General features: G+C 43.4%; 1 protein-coding gene across 2 annotated transcripts; it reads right to left on the bottom strand.

Moving 5' to 3' along the window:
• Window positions 1-672: 672 nt before the first annotated feature.
• Window positions 673-13,203, bottom strand: Zscan18 (zinc finger and SCAN domain containing 18). Of its 2 annotated transcripts, none has more exons than XM_055607342.1 (7): window positions 13,032-13,203; window positions 6,433-8,321; window positions 5,749-5,898; window positions 4,664-4,770; window positions 4,332-4,410; window positions 3,419-3,508; window positions 673-2,348 (listed from the first exon to the last, which is right to left on the bottom strand). In XM_055607342.1, the coding sequence occupies exons 2-7, from the start codon at window positions 8,225-8,227 to the stop codon at window positions 1,807-1,809; spliced, it is 2,763 nt and encodes a 920-aa protein (XP_055463317.1). In that variant the 5' UTR covers window positions 8,228-8,321; window positions 13,032-13,203; the 3' UTR covers window positions 673-1,806. The 2 variants fall into 2 exon arrangements, with proteins under 2 accessions (XP_055463317.1, XP_055463318.1); XM_055607343.1 differs by having other exon boundaries at window positions 4,664-4,755.
• Between the last annotated feature and the right edge of the window lie 9,693 nt (window positions 13,204-22,896).

The raw sequence follows: 22,896 nt of genomic DNA, 5'->3' as shown, positions 1-22,896 counted from the left end.
GTTAGTCATGGCAGGTGTGGGTAAAGAATGCACCCATATCCTTTACACTCTTATTTTTGTGCCTGGAAGCACAACTTTAGAACACGAATACAGATCTCCCACTAGTTTACTTCACAAAAGAAACTAAAAAAATGGAGTACTAGGATGTAGCACAGGAAAATCTCTCAATGACAGTAGGAAAAAACAGGATGACAGGTCTGTACTTGCAATGAGTTAAAAAAAATTAGACTTTTATTTTTTTAACTATATGAAAATTAACCTCAGCTTAGCAGAGGGAAGCACCTAAATAAGCAGTGCCACGATCCTTACAGATGATGGGGCCATCTGATCAGTTCTAAGGCAGTGGTTCTCAACCTTCCTAATGATGTGACACTTTAATATGGTTGGTGAGCCCCAACCATAAAATTATTTGGTTGCTACTCCATAACTAATTTTTACTGTTATGAATTATAATGTAAATATCTGATAAGCAGGATATCTGATTGTGACCTCACAGGTTGAAAACACTGCTTTAAAGCTTTGTGAATGGAAGTGATTTGTGTCTTCTCCCAGGTAAAGGGAACATGTTCCAAGAGTCCTGTAGAAGAAAGCTACTGCAGGGAGAATGTCCCTGTCAACAGCACTCTAGGAAACAGCTGCATAATCACAAAACAATACAAAATAATATGAATGAAGAAATAAATACTTTATTAGAGTAAGCCTCTGATTTTGTGGTTACACAATTGCTTGCCCAAACAGAAAAAGACACCCTTTCTGTATCTGCAGGGCAATTACATTTATGGTAAGGCAACAGAAACAATGTTGTATTCTGAAGTCAAAAGGAAAGCCACAAGATCACCTACATGGGCAACTTTTCATTGTGTTAGCTCAGATACAGACTTGTTCCTTAAACCTTTGTTAGTATTTTTAATGTTTTGATCATACCCCCTAACAAATACATTTAACATGGTAGCCTCCTCTCAGATACTCATCTGATTAGTTTCACAAAACAATACTTGCCTTTATTACATGATGCATTCTGATCTACTTTATTCTACTTTATTGTTTTGTAATGCCAGTGGCCACCCACAATTCAGTCTTAGGCTGAAACCCTGTCTGAGATCAGCATAGTTTGTGATCTTTGTAAGCCACTCCATATATGAAAAGACTTGTGACTTGAACTAAGAAACAGTTTTTGCTCTTGAGGATTCAGAAGTAAACCTGAATCATGTATTTGCAAAAAGGCCAAAATAGATGGCAAGAATTATGTGTAAACAAACAATGTTCAAGGAGAAGCAACTGAGGCAAGGAGGGTTCAAGAAAGCGCCAACAGATAGCACACTTTAAGGCAACTCAACACTTTGTACAACATCAAACGACCAGAGTAAGAGTGGTATTAAAACACTGCAGAAATGGAGTCTTCCCTCACATCTGATGGCTTACAGGACAGAACATCAGCCCAAAGTGTGTTTTAAAGATGAGGGCTTCCTGTGGGCCCTGTCCTTTTCCACGTGTTTTAGCACATTAGCATCCAGAAAATCAGTACAGATGTACCCATAGAGATACCACAGGAAGCCGCAACCACACATGAACCTTAGGATCACTAATGCTACATGACACTCATGTCATGTCATAGGACACTCATAGGAGAGTTGCTCAGCCTTACACCTCAGGTTGTATAGGGAAAACCACCCACACACTAGGAACCACCAATCCTCCCACCAGTAACTTTTGCTTGTGGCAAAGAGGGACTCGGGGCATGGGTTTTCTTTTTTAGTATCTGACTCTTGTGGTACTTGACCACAACCAAGCTAAACTGCAAGGGTCCTAGCAGCCCTGGCTCACATAACATGTCTCACTGTTGTGGCTCTTGTGATGCTCCATAAGGTTCGAGATCCATGCAAAGGCCTCCCCACATTCACTGCATGTGTAGGGCTTCCCTTGAGATTCATCAAACTCGTCAGCTGCAGGGCATCCCACAGCAGAAGTTCCTGGGCCCTGCCCAGAATCACAACCATCCACATGAAGCACCTTCTCTGCATCAAATGGCAGCTGGTAGCTGCTGGTGCTGGAAACACACTCAGGGTCCTCTTCATCATCATCTGGATGGGGCCTCTTTGTCCCAGTGCCTTGATGTAGTGTATCCTCGTCCTGGGCTGACTGCCGGATGACTGATTGCCTCTGGGGACTAGCAGGGCTTGAATCTCTATCCTCAGCATCCAGAGCCTTCTGAGGTTGCTGTTCCTCCTCCAGGGCAGTATCTATCGAAGGGCTAACGGGAACATCCCCTGAAAGCCTCACCATCAGTGTCTCCCCAATGCAGACTTCCTTACACACATTTCCTTTGCTTTCCTGCTGCCTGGTGTAGTCTGAAACAAAATCACAGAGACGTGAGCAGTCCTATTTCCCAGGCTCTGAGAAAGAAACTGACTTGAGCAGAAATCAATAAAATAAAGTGTGAGGCCCAAAGGGCTGAGCACAGGAAAAGGGGCATCAGATAAGAACTCTGAAATGCACAGCCTAACCCTCTTTACAACTCAGACATCAAACAGCGCTGAGTGCAGTCCTCACAAGCCTCACAAGACCCATTATCTGTTCTTCCCCCTTGCAATCTGCATGCCCTTCTTTGACACTCTGAATGTCTGCTGAGCCCACTGCTGACCATCATTCCCACGGTGCTTTGTAGGTTAAGGCAGCCATGTGATTATATTCCTTCCTGCTGTGGTAGACTTAGACTAAGATCTAAAGCAGCCTTTCTGACTGATTTGGCAATGAAGGATGCAAAGAACTATCAGATAGTTCAGGAGACATGTCTGTCACCAAAAAAGGCTAAATGAGTCGTGGTGAGCCATTCAGTTACACCCATGACCCTCAATGAACCACAGTAGTCTCCAGCTTGGCCTTGGAATCAACTGTGGCCAATAGCACAGTAGCTTACACACGAAACATGCAGAGGTATGGTGTGTGCTTTTACCCTTTGGGATTCTCACCATGAAACCCAGAGGCATCTGTGAGAAAACCAAAGCTAGCCCTTTGGAGAGGTGATGAGAAAAACTTTGGCCATGGCTTCAACTCAAGCCAGTGTTATCGGGCAGTGTGTGGGAGACCATTGGGACATTTGCACCCTAGACAGGCCTCTGAATGACTGTGGCTTTGTGTGTGGCCCTAAAATCCACCAAAGAGGAGTTGAGCTCAGTCAGTTTACAGATGACAAGTGTATAGTCTTTAGAGTGACATGTTTTATATGAGTTAGTTATGCAGCAAGAAATAATGAAATAGCATTCTGCCCCTACACGGTGAATGTGGAAATGAAGCAAGTCAACACTGGAGTCTCTGCTGAGGCTAATGGAAGTGTGAGGAGCCCCACTCACCTTAAGAGAGGCGTACACTTCACATCCACACCAGTCCCCCTGCCTATCACCACCTAACTCAACTTTACCTGGGAGGCTGCTCCCTGGCAGTTCTTCCACTGCACCATGTCCCTCTGTCTCCAGCATGGAGGATGAACCAGCCTGGAAAAACTGATACCCTGAGGTTTAGAGGAGGAAAAAAAAAAAAAAGTAAAGGAGGCACAGACAAAGCAAAGAGGTTTCATATCACATTGGGTCTCTGGGACATAGACTGTAACTACAGTTTACTCTGCATGAGGACAATTCCTGTCCCAACCACTACCACCAAAGCTGCCATATAGTCAGGGCCCCTGGAAAGCTGAAAGCTGAGGTTTCTAAAGAAGGCATCAGAGACAAGGAGGAAGATCTTATGTAAGGATGGAGGTACCTACGGAGCAGGTAGGAAATGGGGTATGTCCACAGGGGTGCAAAGTTGAAAATATAGCCTAAAATGGGCTCAGTAGCAGGGCACATGCCAAGCATTTGTGAGATCCTAGATCAGTCCCCAGTACCAATAAAACTAAAATACAGAATTAGAACCAAAAAGAAAAGAAAGAAAGAAAAAAAGACCTCAGGAGTCTAGATATGAGCATCCTTACAAATAAAGATTCCAGAGTAAGAACTTCAGTGAAAGACCAGTCCCCTGCACCAGTGAGGTGGGAGTGTTAGAGGCTCGGAGCCAGCAGGCCTTTCCAAATCCAGATGCTTCCATTCTCACAGACCAGGGCTGCAAACAGAGAGCTCCAGAGCCCAGATGAAACTCAAAAGTGTAGACCAGGACAAGTGGAGAACTTGGCAAACAAATCCTAGTTCAAAGACACTTAAAACATATTCAGCTTCAAACCATTAAATCACCCTTGGTGTCCCAACTACAGTTCCTGGGACAGGGTCAGAATCCTCCGTGCCAACAGTTCTGTAAGAGGACGCAGGGTGGAACATGAGCCAGTGGGAGGTAGGCCTCACCCCACAAGAGCAGCTTGCTGTAACTGGTCAGGTTATCCTCTGTGGGGTCCAGGTGGTCCCATTCCGACTGTAGAGGCTCCTGTGGAAATGATAATGGTTTCTGAAACAGCAGCGCTGACCCACCCCAAGTTGTACTGAGGCAATGACCTTCCTTAGGTTCTACGCTGCAGCTTTCTCAGCCACAGCAGTATAGACATTTTGGCCCATATTCTCTGCTGCGCCAGAGGATTAATATTGAGAGAAGGAGCAAAGTCAACAGTCAGAAGGGAAAAACCATGTGAGCTGCTGGACAAGATCAGCCTCCCAGGGCCAGCAGTCGCCCCTTCACCCACCTTCAGCTCAGCTGTGGCAGAGTTGGCCTCTTCATTCTTTTCTCCCCTTGTATTCTCTTGATCCAGATGCACAGACTCCAGAGTAGGCCAGGCTGGAAGAAGGGGAGCTGAGGAGACAAGTTCTCAGGGGCTGTGTAACTCCAAAATAAGCATATCCCACTGCCTCCCACACAGCCCCCCCGGACAAATGTAAAAAGGCCTCCTACGACACAAACCACAGGTCCCAAAGCTCAATAAACACAGCATTTATCTGCAAGTGACAGAGCAGGATAGACAAACACATAGAAAAAAAAAAGGACATTCAAGCTCATCAGTGGCCCTAGAAATGCCAATTCAAATCACAAAGGAAGAACTCCTTTTTTGTGTCAACTAGATTGGTAGAAATGTTAAACATGCATGGCAAGTAAGCGCCCTCCTATGCTCACTTTGAATGTATCACAAAAGATTTTGGATAATCACATAAATGTTAAAGTGTATGTGCCCTATGTCACACATGATAGAGTGCCACAGTAAGACATGATACTATAGCTTATTTAAAAACACAAAATGAAAAACTGAGTATATGAACTGCTGAACAACTAAGGAGCCAAAACTTTAACCACAGCTGCCCTATTTGAATAACAAATGAGGACACACGTACACCATGGTCCCACAGACCTTCTATACATGTGTGTGATGTGCAGAAAGACATAAAAGGACATGCTCTAGGATGGGGTAAGAAGAAAAAAAATTTTTTTGGCAGTACTGAGATTTTAACTCAGAGCCTAATGCTGCTAATGGGCACCGTCGTATGCTGGCATTGAATTATACCCACAATGAAATTATTTCTTGGTTGATAACTACGTAAAGCTGACAAATTCTACAGGGCAAATCAAGCAAAAAATACATCTAACATACACAAGGACCTACAGAAACAAGTCCCCAACTGCAGTACAGACATCCACGCCTTGTTACCTGGCTTCCCCTTGACTTTTATGGTGCCTCCACCAAGCACATGCTCCCTTTTCCAACCACAGACCCCTGTCCACCTCTTCAGTGAAAGCCTGCCAAGGCTAGAGGACTGTTGCTTATAAGAGAATACTTACAAGTATCACGGTGTACCAGGATGTCCCTAGACCTTAGATTTCTGCTTGGACTCAGCAACCCTTGTGGTAGCAGGAGGGGCTCGGGACACCTCTCATAGTCTCCCTCGCTGAATGAAGATGTTGAACCACCCGGGGAACACAACATCATTCCTGTATCCAATGGAAGCAATGGTGATTCCAATACGTTGTGACACATGCTAACAACCACAAAGCAAATACACAATGGGCCAGGTATGAACCCAAGATATGACCCGAGCCTCTAGGCTCCCAGAGACCATCATCATCCATCTCTTAGGCCCCACCCTTAGTCATGGAGGAAACCTCCAGCTACCAATGCACCCAGAATATTTACCTAGTTTTTAAGAGCCTGGTACCTGCCTTTGATTGCCCTCCATTTCTCTTCCTTCCTAATACCTGGAAAACAAATGTGAGGGCAGGAACCCAAGGCAGTGTGCTAGTCCATGAGGCAAGACTGATGGAGATGCCATGGGGCACAGAGGTGGGATCCCTGGTGATTGAAGAGCTCCCTTACCAGCTCAGGTATGGTTGTTTCTGTGCCCCTTAACACATGGGGTGACTACACTCTCAGGAAAGCCACGGCTGGGGTCTGAACTCTATGTTGTAGATTCCAATCCTTCCAGGACCTTCTCTAAGGCATGCTTTCTTCTGGGGTGGCAGTCTCACCTGGCTCCTCCAGGATGTCAGAGAGACCCTCCACAAGGGAGGCAGCCTTCTTGCAGTTCTCAGGATACTGGGCTACCACCCAAGGACGGACCCTATCTGGCAAGATGCCCAGGAACTGCTCCAGCACCAGCAGCTCCAGGATCTGTTCTTTGGAGCAGGCCTCAGGCCTCAGCCATTGGCGGCATAGCTCATGAAGCCTGGCCAAAGTGTGGTGAGGCCCAGCTGTCTCCTGGTAGACAAACTCTCGGAAGCGTAGGCGGGAAAACTCAAGGTCAGCAGCAGATCTCTCAGTGATGGTTTCTGTTTCCTTCTGCTGGCTAGGCTTTTCCAGTTGGTTGGGTTGATCCTTCTGGCTATGCTCTTCCTGCTGGCGAGGCTCTTCCTGTTGGCTAAATTCCTCCTGTTGCTTAGGTTGGTCCTTCTGGCTAGGCTCTTCCTGTTCGCTAGTTTCTTCCTGCTGGGTAGATTCCTCAGGCTCACTGGGCCCTACCTGCTGAATGGGCTCCCCTTGATGAATAAATTCTTTCTTTTGGATGGACTTATCCTGCTGAATGGTCTCCTCCTGCTGGATCAGTTCCTGTTGGATGGAAGCATCCTGCTGAATGGGCTCCTCCTTCTGAATGAAGTCTTCCTTTTGGATGGACTTAGCCTGCTGAATAGACACCTCCTGCTTCAACAGTTCCTGTTGGATGGACTCCTCCTGTTTCAACAGTTCCTGTTGGATGGACCCCTCCTGCTTCAACAGTTCCTGCTGTATGGGCTCCTCCTGCTGGATCAGTTCCTGTTGGATGGAAGCATCCTGCTGAATGGGCTCCTCCTTCTGAATGAAGTCTTCCTTTTGTATGGACTTAGCTTGCTGAATAGACACCTGCTGCTGCAACAGTTCCTGTTGGATGGACCCCTCCTGTTTCAACAGTTCCTGTTGGATGGACCCCTCCTGCTTCAACAGTTCCTGTTGGATGGTCTCCTGCTGCTGGATCAGTTCCTGTTGGATGGTCTCCTGCTGCTGGATCAGTTCCTGTTGGATGGAAGTATCCTGCTGCACAGACTCCTCCTGCTGAGCGAGTTCTTCCTGTTGGATAGATTCCTTCTGCTGGATGAGTTCTTCCTGTTGGATGGACATATCCTGCTGAATGGGCTCCTCCTGGTGGATGAGTTCTTCCTGTTGGATAGGCTTATCCAGCTGACTGGATTCCTCCTGGTAGACTAGTTCTTCCTGTTGGATGAGGTTATTTTGCTGAGCTGGCTCCTGCTGGATGAAATCTTCCTGTTGGGTGGGTTTATCCTGCTGAATGGGCTCCTCCTGCTGCATGGGCTCATCTTGCTGCATTGGTTCTTCCCATTGGCCGGGCTCATCCTGCTGCATAGATTCTTCCTGCTGCCTGGGTACACCCTTTTGGCCAAGTTCTTCCCACTGGTTGGGTTCTCGCAGTTGGATGGACTCTTCCTCCTGACTGGGCTCATCCCGCTGACTGCATTCTTGCTGCTCACTGAGTTCTTCCCTCTGGTTGAGAGGACTATCCTGTTGACTGGATTCTTCTCCCTGCTTAGGCTCATCCCTCTGACTAGGTTCTAGAAGCTGGATGGGTTCTTCTTTCTGGACAGGGTCATTCTGCCTCCTGGATTCCTCCTGCTGGCTAGGTTCTTGCTGTTTAATGAGTACTTGCCCATGGCTGGGTTCTTCCTGCTGGCTAGATTCTTCCTGCTGGGCTATATCTTCTGACCTCAGAGTAGGTGGTTCTGAGTGCGGTGGCGAGCTTCTGGGGGAGGCCAATACCCTCTCCAAAGGCAGCATCTTCTTAGGCCTCCACAGAAATGTGACTGTGTTTAGCCAAGAACTCAGTAGAGACGGCAAGAATAACAAGGTACCCAGGAGATGTCAACAATACCTGAGGAAAAGAAGAGGACATCAATAAAACAGATGCTCACATAGTGAGACCCCAACCATGGCACATTTGGGAAAACGAAGGAGGGTGTCTGAGTATAACCATGTACCCACAATACCCAAGTCTCATGCAGAATTATTTCTAAGCAATCTGCTCGATACTGTCAGTAGATTCTAGCTTTTTACTTGTATAATTAAAAATTAAAACAAGAATTAGGAAGAACACCTTTAAATAAGATGGGATTAAAAGGATTTTTTTTTTTTAAGTCATGGATAAGATAAATATGAAAAATTTCAGGACCATTTCTATTATAACCTAGATGGATATACCATACAATATGAATGGATATACCATACAATATCAGTAAATTCATTCTTAATACATATATTGTATATATGATGAATGTTGCATCACACCAAATAGGATTTATCCCAAAAAATACAACATCAGTTTAACATCTAAGTATGTGTTACTGGGGCTTTAGTTCCCCAAAACAAGAAGGATCTAGGTGCAGCATTGTTCTTACTATTATAACAACTAAATGTCAGGGCTGGAGAGATGGCTCAGTAGTTAAAAGCACTTGCTGCTCTGGCAGAGTATCCAGATTTAATTCTCAGCACCTACATGGTGGCTCACAACCATCTACAATTAAAGTTCCAGGGCACCTGATGTCCTCTCTGACCTCTGTGGGCACTAGACATGCATGTACCACATACATGAAGGCAAAACACTGCCATACATAAAATAAATAAACCTAAAAACAAAAACACTGAAACCCAGTATTACCATTGTCCTTGACAGAACTATACAAAGGAACCATTTTTTTCTTCTAAAAAATAAAATCTGTCCATGACCATAGCGAACAACATCAAAAATATTATCACTGTCTCCCTACGTACCACTGCTTACCCTACAGGCACCTTTCTCCGTTTTCACAGGGCTGGACTCTGAAATGGTCCCTCAAGGTCCATATTCCCTGCATGCCCTCTCGCACACAGTGCTATCATACTACTTTCTATATGCATACTGCTTGTTTCCCACATTGAAATCTGAGCCCCAGGAGAGCAGGGTTATTTACAAACAGCTCACTATGGGCCCAGCAGTTCTAGCTTCTGTATTTGTTCACTATACCTTCTAAAAAATGCATTTCTCTGTTGAAGAGCAAGCTATATATGTTCAATGGCCAATATGGTATCTCATACCCATCTATCTGGGGTCATTTAAGACCCACTTGAAGGATAAATGGAGAAATAGAACACCCCAGCTACAGGGTCAACCTCACCCCTACCACCTACAATAGCAGCACCCATTCCTTTTTGCCCCTGGATCTGCACTGAGAATCATTAAGACCACAAAACCCACCCACTACATCTTAGCATTTTCTTACGATTTCTTTATCTCTGAGGGTTGATAAACTGCTTGTTTTCCTTATAGCTGTCAGGTACAAGCTCTGCCTGGCTCCATCTTGTCATCACCTGTCCTTATCTTCATCATCCTAACATTTTTGTTTTAAACCTGTGTTTCAACCACTTAATGTTCTAATGGTTCTTATCAAATTCTACTACTTTAAAACAGATTTCTAGTTTCCAAAGCCAGCTTTACTTTGGGTTACCATCACTATCCCAAGTTTAAAAAAACACACTCATTCTCCTAGAACAAAGGTAGCAAATATAAGGCCTCAGATAACAGTTTAAGCCCTTGAGGTTGTCTTGATGGTGACTACTCACCTTTGTCCTACAGCAAGGCAGCCAGAACCCTACAACTAGCCTGACATGTTTCTATACAACTTCCTTTCAGCCAGCCTCCAAGATGATCTGCCAACCTCCATTCTAGGCACTTTTCTTTATCTATGTTCTATCTTTGATTCCTCTGGAGCATCTTTTGATATGAGGTATAATGTCAACATAGCCACATTTTATTCCATCAGGCTGTGGATACAGATCTCTATATAGCAAATGAACAATTATGTGGTCTTATAATTTTGTTTTCTTTCCATATCAGGCATGTTCATCCTACACAGATCCTTTGTCCACAACATACTGTGAACTTGCTAAGATGTTAACACACAAAGGCTCATCCTACCAGGCCCTGCTGGGGGCTCATGTCATCTTCAGATTCTCACAAGCCTCTAAGGGTGGACACAAGGAGCAAACCCAAAGAGTAGGTAGGGAAAACATTCACAGACTGGGTGAGTGCTGGCTCAGGATTCTACCTGCAAACTGACATGGCTGCTCCATCCTTCTTGCTCCAGATTCCTCATTAAGTCCTTCCTGCCTGGAGCCTCTAACTGGAACTCCTCACCTTCCCTTCACCACTGTGGTTATCACATAACCCATCACCTCTGCTACTTTTCAGGTGGCACAGCACCCCTCAGGCAACTGTTTGGGACTTTTCTCCTCCACCCCTCCTGCTCTGAACCAAGAAGAGGTCTGAGGCTCTGCAACACAAAGGACCAAGCAGAAGCACGGACAAGCCTAATCAGTAGAGGACCCTGGCAACATGTAGGAGTAGGAAGGAGTCATCTGTCCCCACTTCCTTTGCCTGAAAAGACTCCTATGGCAACAGGAGGCAAAAGCCTGACCTGGACAACCAGCCCCCTTCATAATGAAGCCTTGGTAGTCAGGACCAGGTTTAGGCCATCTTGAAAAATCTCAAAAGACCTCTAGTCCTAAGCATGCTTTACTTGATTTACCTGGCCCTACCTGGCTACACTGCTACAAGGACTTACTAGGCAGAAGACCCAGTAGAACCAAACAGCCAGAATGAGGCCACATTCCCAGTACAAATAAGGCAGAGATTGTGGCATACCATAATGCAGAATGACCCCAACACTTGTGGCTGCCTAAAAGGTGCCCTGGATGGGTTTTCCTGGAGTCCAGCCCAAAGGCTTCAGGATATAGAGAAGTGTGGTTCAAGCAGGTATTGAGGATTGTATTCTGGGCCTGGAATACTGAAGCTGAAAAAAGGAAAACTAGTGGGTTGAGTGGATGGCTGAGCTAGGGAAATACCATGGAATCCTCATTCTAGGCTCTTGCCTTAGCTGAAAACAAATTCACCTTCTCAGACCCTATAAACAAAATACCATCTTTTCTAACCACTAGGATCTGATGAGAACCCATGAATGATAATCTCACAGGGACAGTGGGAACTAGTCACAAAGTCTTCCCTGTTCTCACACAGAGATTAACATAAATTACAAAAAGTGCAAACATACCTTTAAAAGACTGCAAACACACATACAGGGATCATCACTAAAATGGTCCCTGCCAAAAATATACTACTCTATATTCTCATATGAAGTCACACAGAGTCAAACAAATATGCTAAACAAACTGACCTGTGTTTCTTAAAAGAAAACTTCAATATCACAGACCCAACATCAGAAGAAAAAAAGGGCTCACTGCAATATGGGGCCCTGTTCTGGCTCCAGAGTAGGAAAGGGAACTTCCACAGGACACTGCTGCTAGAGTGTGGAAGAATGATCTTGTAACATTCAACATGGCCTCCAAGAGACTGCCTGAGATACAAACCAATGTAAGGGAGATAGGAGAGAATTGAGCATGGAAGCAGTGGTGAATAAGAAAGAAAACGTAAAGAAAACAGACAAAACACTAAAAGGTAGAACCTGGGCACAGAATAAGAAGAATTTCTATACCTTTGAATTGTTCTGTGTAAAAGCCAACCATCAGGGATCCACAGTGCTCTTTACCTGCCCCAACTAATGTTCTGTAATCCTCCCCTAGTCCTCCAGGTCAGGACAGCACCTAAGAAACACCATTCTCACCCCTCTGCTGTGAAAGAAGTCCCTGGACAGAGGCCCAAAGGTGTCCTCTGCCCCATAACAGAATGGACCCTCACACTCTAAAACTCCTCGTTAACCCTCAGTCCAGTAGACTCTCTCCCAGGACCCTCCCCCACTTTCCCATTCTCCTCTTGCTCCCTATGGATACCCTCAACCCTATCTCTTCAGGACACAAAAACAGGTATCCCCAAGCCAGCCCTAGTCTTTATACATACTCATTTTTCCCTCTCTGTGGACGTCCCATTTCTGCCAAAACCTGCACCTAGTGGCACCCACCCACCTTAACGCCCTCCTCCTCTCTACCTGCTGCAGCCTCCCACCCTGAAGGGTCCTGTGGACTTTACCCAGTCTACACGTAAGAAGCAGTGGCACTGGGCCTTCACCAGTCAGGATATCTTAACCTCGGCTCCCTGCACACCGCACACTTTGGAACTATACCCCCAACCTAGCCCATCCCACGTGTCCTCCAGATAGCCCTTTCCGACACAACACTAGTGTGCTGCGCTTCTGAGCCACAATCCCACACGTGGCACTCCCCACGACACACGTTAGACCCACACTTGCCCCATCCCACGCCACTCACACGCTGCGTGCCCCACTCGCTGCATTCGCCTACAGCACTCCGGAGCCACACCCCCACCCAAAAGCCTTACATCTCCCTCACAGCTCGACATGTGGTAACCATCAGTCCTGCCCTCCCGGGCCCAAATTCGAGCACAGCCCAAAGGCACATCCCCACGCAAGGGCCTTAGCTCTCTTCCAGCACCTAGGGCCACACTCCCAAGGTGGGACCCCAAGGTCTCTGCTCCAGGCCCAGCCCACAAAAGGTAGGTAGGTCCTTCCGCCCGGCCCTCTACACCAGCCGAACGCCCACAGTCCCGCGTAAGAGAGCTCCGGACGGCCAGACCCACCTGCTGCGCAGCGTTTCTCCCGGAGCCTCGAACACCAAGCGGCGATGGCGGCAGGCTGCCGTACGCGTGCGCGGCCTGCAGCGCCGTAAATTGCGACCCCCAGCATGCCGCGGGGCCGTTGCCAGACCCGGGCGGGGCGAAGCTTCCCTGACTGCACCGCCAGTCAAGCAGAGGAAAGGTTGGCTCCGCTTCATCTCCACGTGCGCCTGCGTCACTTCCGATGCCATGGCAACGGAGTAAACAAAAAAAAAAAAAAACTAGGCCCACCAGAACCTGAGAGGCGGAGACAAAGACCGAAAAATACAGGCTTAAGAAATTCGCAGGCATCTTGAGACCCAAACTGTGAAGATGGAGTCTGTAAGTCCAGAGATGAGACACAAAGAAACTGAGGAGATAGAGACCTACATACAAATAAAATGGGGACCAGCACAAATGCAGACTGAAGATCCTGAACAAAAGACAAGTACACAAACCCAGTATGGGCAGACAGAACTAAATATCCATTATAAGAAAAACACCCTGAGGCAGGATTCAGGGGTGGAGATTCAGGCTTGGAGACACTGAGGTCAGAGACACTGACTAGCTGAAAACAGTTAAAGATCCAGAGAGCAAACTAAATTCAAACACCTTCCCAAATCTTTGCTAGTCACTACACTGAGGAACAAGAAAAAAAGATGGGACTAGAGGAGGCCATTCCTGCAGATATGGGAAGGAAGCTGCTTTTCACAGAAGAGCTTCTTAAAGTCATTTGTGTCGTCTGGCATGGTTTCTAAAATGTATACCTGAAAAGCTAATCATTGAGGAGGTTTCATTCCTTATTTACACTCACACACTTTATACGGTTCTGAAAATTTTAACTCATGCCAGAATCGGAATGATTTCACTACTCCCTTTTTAACCATCACACCTGCCACCACTTCTGAGCCCTGATGTGTGGTTCCTCGGTGCAGGTAAATGTCCCCTCTAGTACATGGCCTTTTGAGATCACTGTACGTAATTTCTTTGGGATCCATTAGTATGTGTGAAGTTTGTTCCTCATTATTGTTTAGAATTTGATATACCACTTTATAAACATTCACCAGTTGGGCTTTAGTCTTGTTTCCAATTTTTTAATATTTAAAAAATGCTATGAAAATTCATGTTCAGGTCTTTGTGTGAATATTACTCACTTTTGATAGAAGATAGATGCCCACGATACAGTTGTTATGTCTTAAAGCAAGCATATGTTTAATGTTAAAAACTAAACTAATGAAAAACTGCCATACTCTTTCCTAGACCTGTGCCATTTTATAGCCCCACCACCAGTGTATGTAGGAATTCATTTTCCCACAATCTTGCCAGTATTTGGTGGTTATCAGTCTTTTAAGCTGTTCTGATTATACTGATAATATAAGTTTTGTTTCCATTTCTCTAATGGCCAATAATGTTGAGCATATTTTCATGGTTATTTTGCTTTTTGTTTGTTTTGAGACAGGGTTTTTCTGTGTAGTCCTGGCTGTCCTGGAACTTACTCTGTAGACCAGGCTGGACTCCAACTCACAGATCTGCTTGCCTCTGCTTCCTGAGTACTGAGATTAAAGGCGTGTGACACTAACAGCCCAGCCCATTTTCTAGGTTTTAAATGAAAGTTGAATTTAAAGAGATCTTTATTTATCTTTACCTATAAGCTGTCAGATACAGTTTGCAAATCCTTTCTCCTGGTATATTGCTTTTCCTGTTCTTACCATGACTTTTCCCAAAGGATTTGTAAATTAGATGTGGAATTCATTACTGTATCTGTGTTCTCAGGGTCCAGTTTAACAAACAGCTCATGCTGAGTTCTAATCCCTGAATGTTCTCCCATATTTTTCCTGAATATTTTATAGTTTTACCTGTTACACTTAAGCCCATTTTGAGGTTATATATTATATATATATATATATATATATATATATATATATATATATATATATAGTGACGTTTATGTTGATGTTCATCCCCATCCCCCAACCACGGATGTTGGGATCTCATTTCTTCTGACAGATCATGTTCCCAACACCAACCAATTCTCCAAAGCTAATGAAGTATCCACAATCCAAACCAGTTCTATTCAGAACTATTCAGAACTAATGCAGCTGAGCAGGCCAAGGACTTGATCTCACTTTAGACACAAACTACAAGAGCCCCACACTTTGAAAGGCTGACTATGCTCCCGTCCCCCAATTTTCTAGAACAGTTTACTTTGCCTGTTTAATGGTTTACAGTGAACAGCCCAATGAAGGCAATACAGTCGTTAAGGTTTGAGTGGGAGAGTGAAAGGTGGTGGTAAGGATTGTGGAAGGTAAGATGGTGGGCAAGGAGAATTGGAGAGTGGAAGATGGCAGACCACCCTACCAGTACACACACTTGCCAAACCAACAGGATTTTTGGTTTTGTTTTAAACTGAAAGGACTTCAAGATTTCATCTGTTAATTCTCTGGTGACCAGGCCCTTTACTGATGCAATCTAGGGTCCTTATCCTGAGTCATGTATCAACATAGTGTGGTTGAAAGGGTTCCACTCTTTCCAAGAATGACACTCTTACAAAGAAACTCCAAGATTTACTCTGTACCAGCAACCAGGAACAAAGACAAATGTATTTTATACTACAGATGTAAACTGTTCTAGCACCATTTATTGAGAGATTTAGCCTATCTATATTAAAAAACTTTTTGTATCTTAAAAAAAAGTCTGTTGGAAGTATCTCTGTGGGTCTATTCCTGCCTCTGTTCTTACCATACTTTTCTGGTTATTATAGCTTCAGAGTAAGAACACTTGTTCATTTCTCACTTGTTTGTTTTTTTTTTTTTTAATAGTTTTAGTGAAGCCTTATGCTTTGCCACAAAAGCTTGAAAATAAATTTGTCTATATTCACACACACACATGCAAACACACAAATAAAGCTTGGGCCAGACATGCATGTTATAACACATGTGTTATTCAAGGACTTGGGACTGGAGTAGCATTTGGAGTCTGCAGGACAGCTTAGGTTACAAACTGAGACTGATTCAAACATCTTCAAATCAATCAGCCAAACAAACAAAACAACCTTGCTCTGACTTTAAGGAGAACTGAACTATAACTCTTCTTTCTGTGTAGTTACAGACTTGGAGTTTCTAGTGTAATACTCAGTAACAGAGGAAACAGTAGACAACCTTGCCTTGTCAGCCAGTAGACAGAAACAAATCTTCAACATCAATTATACTACAAATTATTTGCCTATGTCCTTTCTAAGTAAAGGAAGAACCCCTTTACTCCTAATTTCATAGAGAATTTTGTTTTGTGCTTTCTGTGTGTAATAGTAAACTCTGTGGATGAGACAGATTATGATGGCTTTGAAATCCTAAGCCAGTCTTACACTGTAAGGATGAACTCCTGTTAGTCTGTATTGTTCTCATCTACTGCAAGCTTTTAGTAAGATTTTTGAAAATGTTGGAAGTATCTTGTGGGTCTGTTTCTGCTTATGATCCATTATGCATATGCTTTGCCATATAAGCTTTAAAATAAGTTTGTCTAAGTTCACAAAAAAAAAAAAAAACAGCTTGGCATATTAGTTTGGGGGGGGGGTTGTTTGTTTGTACTATCTTTGGTATTAGTGCCCAGGTAGTAGTGGCTTCCCAATGAATTGGGAGGGCTTTGCTCTATGGAGCAAACACCTTTATAAAGGTGTTAACACCTTTATAAAAACAGATTGCCAGTGCTTGTTGGCTCCCTCCACACTGAGGACACAATGAGAGGACATTATTTTTAAGGAACAGGCTGTCATAGTATTATGGATTAGCCTACTGATGCTTTCGTCTTGGACTTCCCAGACTCCAGAATTGTAATTTCTATTGTTTATAAATTACCCAGATTATAGCCTTTTTGTTAAGGCAGCCTGAACAGACTAAGACTATACCTTATCTTCAATGTTTGCTGGATCTGTAATGGTACCTCTTTTCATTCCTGATGTTGGTAATTTATACTTTGGTCCCATTACCTGTAAGCTCATCAATTTTATTATATTTCAGTTACATGCTGACAACAATTAACACATGGAGTTACAAATTAGAGTGCAAAAAAAAAAGCATCATGGAAAGTCTTTAGGAAGCTGTTATTACAGTTTTGTTTTTAAGAAGGACATCAGAATAACAGAAGATGATTTTCTATATAGACATCTGTATAGTCAGAAACAAATCCTATGTGATACTATGGCAAGGCTTTGTAAATGCTATGAAATTACTTTATTATAACTATGGCGTATCTAACAGTGAAACAAGTCACTAAAAGTCTAGAAAAAAACAAAATAAGCATCAGACTATAGTTTAGAATAAATATAAAATTACAGCCCAGGAGAAAAGAATAATTGTTCAATAAACTGTCTTGGTAAAAGTATGCAATGAAAAAGAGTTAAATTTCAGTGTCTCAAACTTTATACTAAAATGAACTCCAGAATGATCTGAGATTTGAATGTATAAAATGAAACTTAGAGAAAACAAAGAAATTTTAAATCTTGGTATGGGCTTTGCTTAGTTTTCATTTGAGAGAGGTATCATAATCCAAACAGTGGCAAATGCCTTTTTTTTTTCCAAGACAGGGATTCTCTGTGTAGCCTTGGCTGTCCTGGACTCACAGAGATCCGCCTGCCTCTGTCTCCATGAGTACTGCGGTTATAGGCGTGTGTCACTGCACTCAGCTGGCAAATGCCACTTCTAAAAGGACCCTGTTGAAAAACTGTAAGAGTTGGCCGAGCTGAGTTCACTAAGAATCTTGTCTAGTGCTCTTACTTTGTGTCCAGTGAACAAAGTCGAGTCAGAGAAGCAAAGAGAGGAGGAGTTCAGGGTTCCAGCTCCAAACTGAATAAGGATATGGATCTTTATTTCCACGTTGGCAGAACCTGTCAAGAGCACTGTAACCACCATTCCTGCTAATACTAGGGCTGTGGTCTTATACAGACCCAAATAAAAAATAATATTCAAAAAATTAAAATCACAATGAAAAATTAAGAAATAGATACATTAGAAGCAAACTTTTGCTTTTGCTGGTGTGATGGGAATGTGTAGCCTCACAACTTGTGAAGCAGAGACAGAAAGAAGGATCCCAAGGTTGAGTCCAGTCTGCCCACACCACAAGGCTTTACATTAAAATAAAATCCATCTGAATTTCTGGAAGTGTTTTGTTATTTTTTAAATTGTTTATTATGTATATAAATTTTTAAACGTAGGAGTGCTTTGTCTGCATATACACATAAACGCCAGAAGAGGGCATCAGATCCCTTTATAGATGGTCGTGAACCACCACGTAGTTGCTGGGAAATCAACTCAGAACCTTTGGAAGAGCAGCTGGTGTTCTTAACCATTGAACTATCTCACCAGCCCAATCCATCTAAATTTTAAAAACTAATTTTCTTAGCACTGACAAAAATAAGATAAACCAAAATGAAAATACTTTTTCCATGCAAAAACAAAAAACAACCAAAAAAAAACACACCATGACTAAAACGTTTAATAAAATATCTATAGGCAGAACAACTTTAATTCACAAAAAACTCTTACAAAGCAGTAAAGAGGAAAACCAGTAACCCAAGATAAAATAATGGACAACAGTTATGATTTTTAGTGATATTTAGAAAAAACAATTCTGTGAAAAGATGCTTACCTTTCATAATAGACCAAACAAAAATAAGGCAAAATAACACATTCCATGTGTCAGATTGAGAAATTTTAATAGTATTCACAATAGACAAAAAGTGTGGGAAAATAATCACTACTTAGGAAAATAATCACTGCTTAGGATATGTGCCTGTTCAACCTATTTAATAATTTGGCAAAATATCTTGGTTTCAAGATATTTTGAAAAAGTAAAAAAGATTACTTTTTTATGTGTTTATATGAACTCATGTACAGTTGCTCACCATTGTTCAGTGACAGGGCCTTAGACAAGAGCTGCTTTGAAGAGTTTTGTTTCCCAACTCCCTGAGACAAGGTAGCATAACAACAAAGTTCCTTGATTGGAGTTTACCACAGACACATTAGCTCAAATACTTCCACACAGGGCCACAGGATTGCCAGGAAAAGCCACACAGAAAAGCAAGCTAATAAGCTGGACTGGGTGTAAGACATAAAGAAGGTTCTACTGTTTCTTCCACCCATGACTGTGGTTTCCTGAGGCCACAGGTCCTCTCAGTCTGGCTAAGCCAAGCTGCCATCCTAAAGGGAAAGCACACACCAGTTCTTAAATGACTCGGACATGACTCACTGTGTATATGCTCAGCAGTCTTGCTCTGGTGGCATTCAGTGGGGATGGCACTGGGCCACAGTGTGATACTGGTTGGGACAATTTGGTGGTATTTTATATGAGTTCTAGGGAAAAGGAAAAGTAGTCCCTACTATTTTTTGTCTTAAATGTTTCCCAAAGCAGCAGGTTTGGTTATCACCTTGTAAAGATGGTGGCCTGTCCTAGAAACACACTTTTAAGGTAAGAAGCAGCATTTCTCAAGCACCGAACTACCATGAAGATCTCAAGCCAGCTAAGTTCACCCCTTCTGCTCTGCACCTGTTTCTATAACAAGTTTGCCCACTGTCCTGACTTTCCCTCTGGTACAGCCCTTTCTCAGCTGCAGGGCAGTGCTGGCACACAGTCACCCTCTGTCTTGGTGCACTCATTCTTCCTCTGTTGTGGGAAGAGTCACCACTGGACCTCTCCTAGCCTGTTTCCAATACTAAACTTTGGTGTGCACCCTAAGTCACCTTTCTCACTAAGAAGTTGGGTTTGGATTTCAACTTTAGGACTTGGAGAAGGTGGACATGCTGCTTGCCTCTGATCATCCTCTTTCCAGAGACTCCTTCTGACCCAGAAATTTCACACACACAAATTAATCCAAAAAATATATTGTGTTTGGATATAAAATGTTGACAAAGTTTCATGTGATGAAGGTTCAGGGCGCAGACAGTGGTGCTATTGAAAGGTGGCAGGATCTAGAGTACTGGCATCACCAATGAGTAAATCCATGGGTTATTAGGAGATAGATTCTAGCAAGAAGAAGTGGGTCATGGGGGGGAGGTCACTGGTTGTACCCTGACTGCAACCTAGTCCTCTCACTCTGCCTCCTGGTCATGAAGTGAGGAGTCTCCTCTGTTACAAGTTCCCAAACTGTAATATTACATGTCACCTTGGACCCAAGGAAATGGAGCCAGACAATTATGGAGCCAGATGATTTGGGGCTGAAACCTGTAAAACTATCAGAAAATATAAACCTTTCTGATTTAAATTGATTCCCTCATGTGTTTCATAGCAGCAATGGAAAACTGTGACATCCAAGTATATATCCGGGTACACTTGCATGTGTATAAAATGTCACAAGGATGTTATACTGCAACATTTACACAACCAAATATTATCGATGAATGTAGTATCACCCTATATTCCTCCTCAGGGGCCCATGTAACAAAATTACTATGAGACCATAAAAAAAAAATTAGACACAAGTAGTAGAGAACCCATTAGGGCAGAATACAAAATGAATAGTTATGAATCCAAAACCAGAGCTCTCTAATGTTTCTGGAAGGACTCACAACAAAGTATCAAAACTTGCCTTTCTCACTTTTCCTTAATAAATTTAAGTTGGCTCTGCATACTCCTTGTCCAGGATTCCTTATTCTACTTGGACTTGAATCCAAGCCACTGCAAGCCGTTGGCTCAAAGTGGCGTTAGGTGACCATTGGATCATCCATCACCCTGGCTCCCCCACTTAAACTCACCAAGAGCCAATAAACATCCTCCAAGGACTCATATCATTTGGAGGACTCACCAGGGACATGACCAGAGGAGTATAAGACAGTATATGAGTATATGACAGTATACAGATAAATAGAGGCTCTCCTTGTGAACAGAAGATGCATGAGGGGTGGTCAGAGGGTCTGGCTTCATGAGCTTCATGCATTCTCATGAAGCCTATAGGTTCACAGCAGCTCTGCATCTGATGAGATGGTTACCTAGAGAACTTCAGATACCTTGGTTATTAAGTAGCACCCCTAACATGCCCTCCATCATCTTTGAGACTGACAAAACCTCTCATTGGCCCACTTACACAAGGATATCTCAGAGGCATGGTCATGTGTGTTTGGAACACTTGTTTCACCCTGGAGGTCTGCTACTGCATCAAATGAGTTCCCCTGACACAGCCTTCACCACAGGCCCTATACTTCCTCTGTGTCAATACTTACCTCAAGAAAGAATAAGTGAGCTGGGTGGTGGTGGTGCACACCTTTAATCCCAGCACTTGGGAGGCAGGTGGATCTTTGTGAGTTTGAGACCAGCCTGGTCTATAAAGGGATATCTAGGACAACCTAGCATAGGTGCTATTTTTTTCAACTCTACTTTATTTGGAGTTCCTTAAGCCTCTACCTCCCCTCCAACCCCCAACCCCAGGTAGGAGAGAAAGAACCATGGTTAGAAGACAAAGGGGAATTAGACCTCTTTAGACTTAGTTCCAGCTGGTTAGGGTCATCAGATTCATTGGGAAAATACCAGTCTTAGTTATCAGGATATCAAGCAGTCCAGCAGAACCAGCAGACTAAGCTCTGGATACTGAGGTAAGGTCATGGTTGGTTTCTCCATCTGTCTCCTCGAAGCCTTCTCTTCATCCACCCATCCATCTCCCCAAAACCCTCATACCTTCTCTCTCTCTCTCTCACTCCTGGCGCTCATATTTATAGCCTCTCTGAGTCATCAGAATTAAACTCTCTACAGCTGTTAAAGACCATGCCCCTCTCTGAGCAGCATAAGGCAGTTGCTCTAAACAAACTAAAAAGCAATTTCATATCCCACACTTGGGATTAAAATAAAAACCTGTTTATATAACATAACTGAGTTAAAAAAAAAAAACTTTCATTACTGCCAAGACTACACAGAGAAACCCTATCTCAAAAAACAACAAAAACAATAATAATTATAATAATTATCTTAATAAAAATGTGTTGGCATCCTCTATTTTGACTATGGATGTTTTATGTGATTCACTCTATCTGATATGATCTCCTGGGTCCTTCTCATGGTGGATTTCTACCTTATTTCATAATCTATAGAAAGTAGGATAACTTTCAATAGGCCTCTAGCTCAACATCTCAACGAGGGAGTTGAGTTAGCTCCTCCCTCAGCTAAGTTAACTCCTCCCTTCCCTAGGGCTGCTAATGACTGCTATTCAATCACTCCTCTTGGCCCACTACATTATCAAGCTAACAACTCACTTTATCTCTTCTAGATTTGGGCAAGTTAAACTTGATGGCTTTACAAATGGAAAAATGCATAAAAATAGCTTCCAATTTCTATCATGGGGCTCTATGTCCATCTTGCCAACTACTAAACTTTTCTGTTGTCCCCAGGCAGCAGAAAGCAAATCGGCAGTTTCCGTTAGGAATTCCTCTCCAGAAAAAGGAATTAAGACAGGAGATTAAACTAAAGGCCTTTAGTTTCTGGGAAAGTAGAGGGAACTAGGCATAGGGTAGAGGTTCTTAATGGCTAGGTTTAGAAATTAAGAGCCTGCACAGTTCCAGGCTTTGACTGCTATGAGTACCATTCATATACACCCATGATGGTTAAGAACTGGGCATCATGCTCCTTCCTACCCCAACCTGCACTATCATCCCGAAGAATATATACCCAACAGCTAACCAACCATGACCTTACCTCAGTATCCAGAGCTTAGATACTGTATCTAAGTTTGTTCATCCACACACACCCTGGTTATCATCACCTACCAGCCAGTACTTTTCACCTCCAATCTTCCAAATCTTCCCACCTTGGAGGCCTCCAACCCATGAGCATCAGCTTTCTCACGTTACAATCATGTACATTACCATGTGGGAAG

The sequence above is a fragment of the Psammomys obesus genome, unplaced genomic scaffold (genome assembly GCF_907164565.1).
Source record: "Psammomys obesus unplaced genomic scaffold, mPsaObe1.curated_primary_1811, whole genome shotgun sequence".
Taxonomy (NCBI): Eukaryota; Metazoa; Chordata; class Mammalia; order Rodentia; family Muridae; genus Psammomys; species Psammomys obesus.
This window is presented reverse-complemented; position numbering and strand designations above follow the sequence as displayed.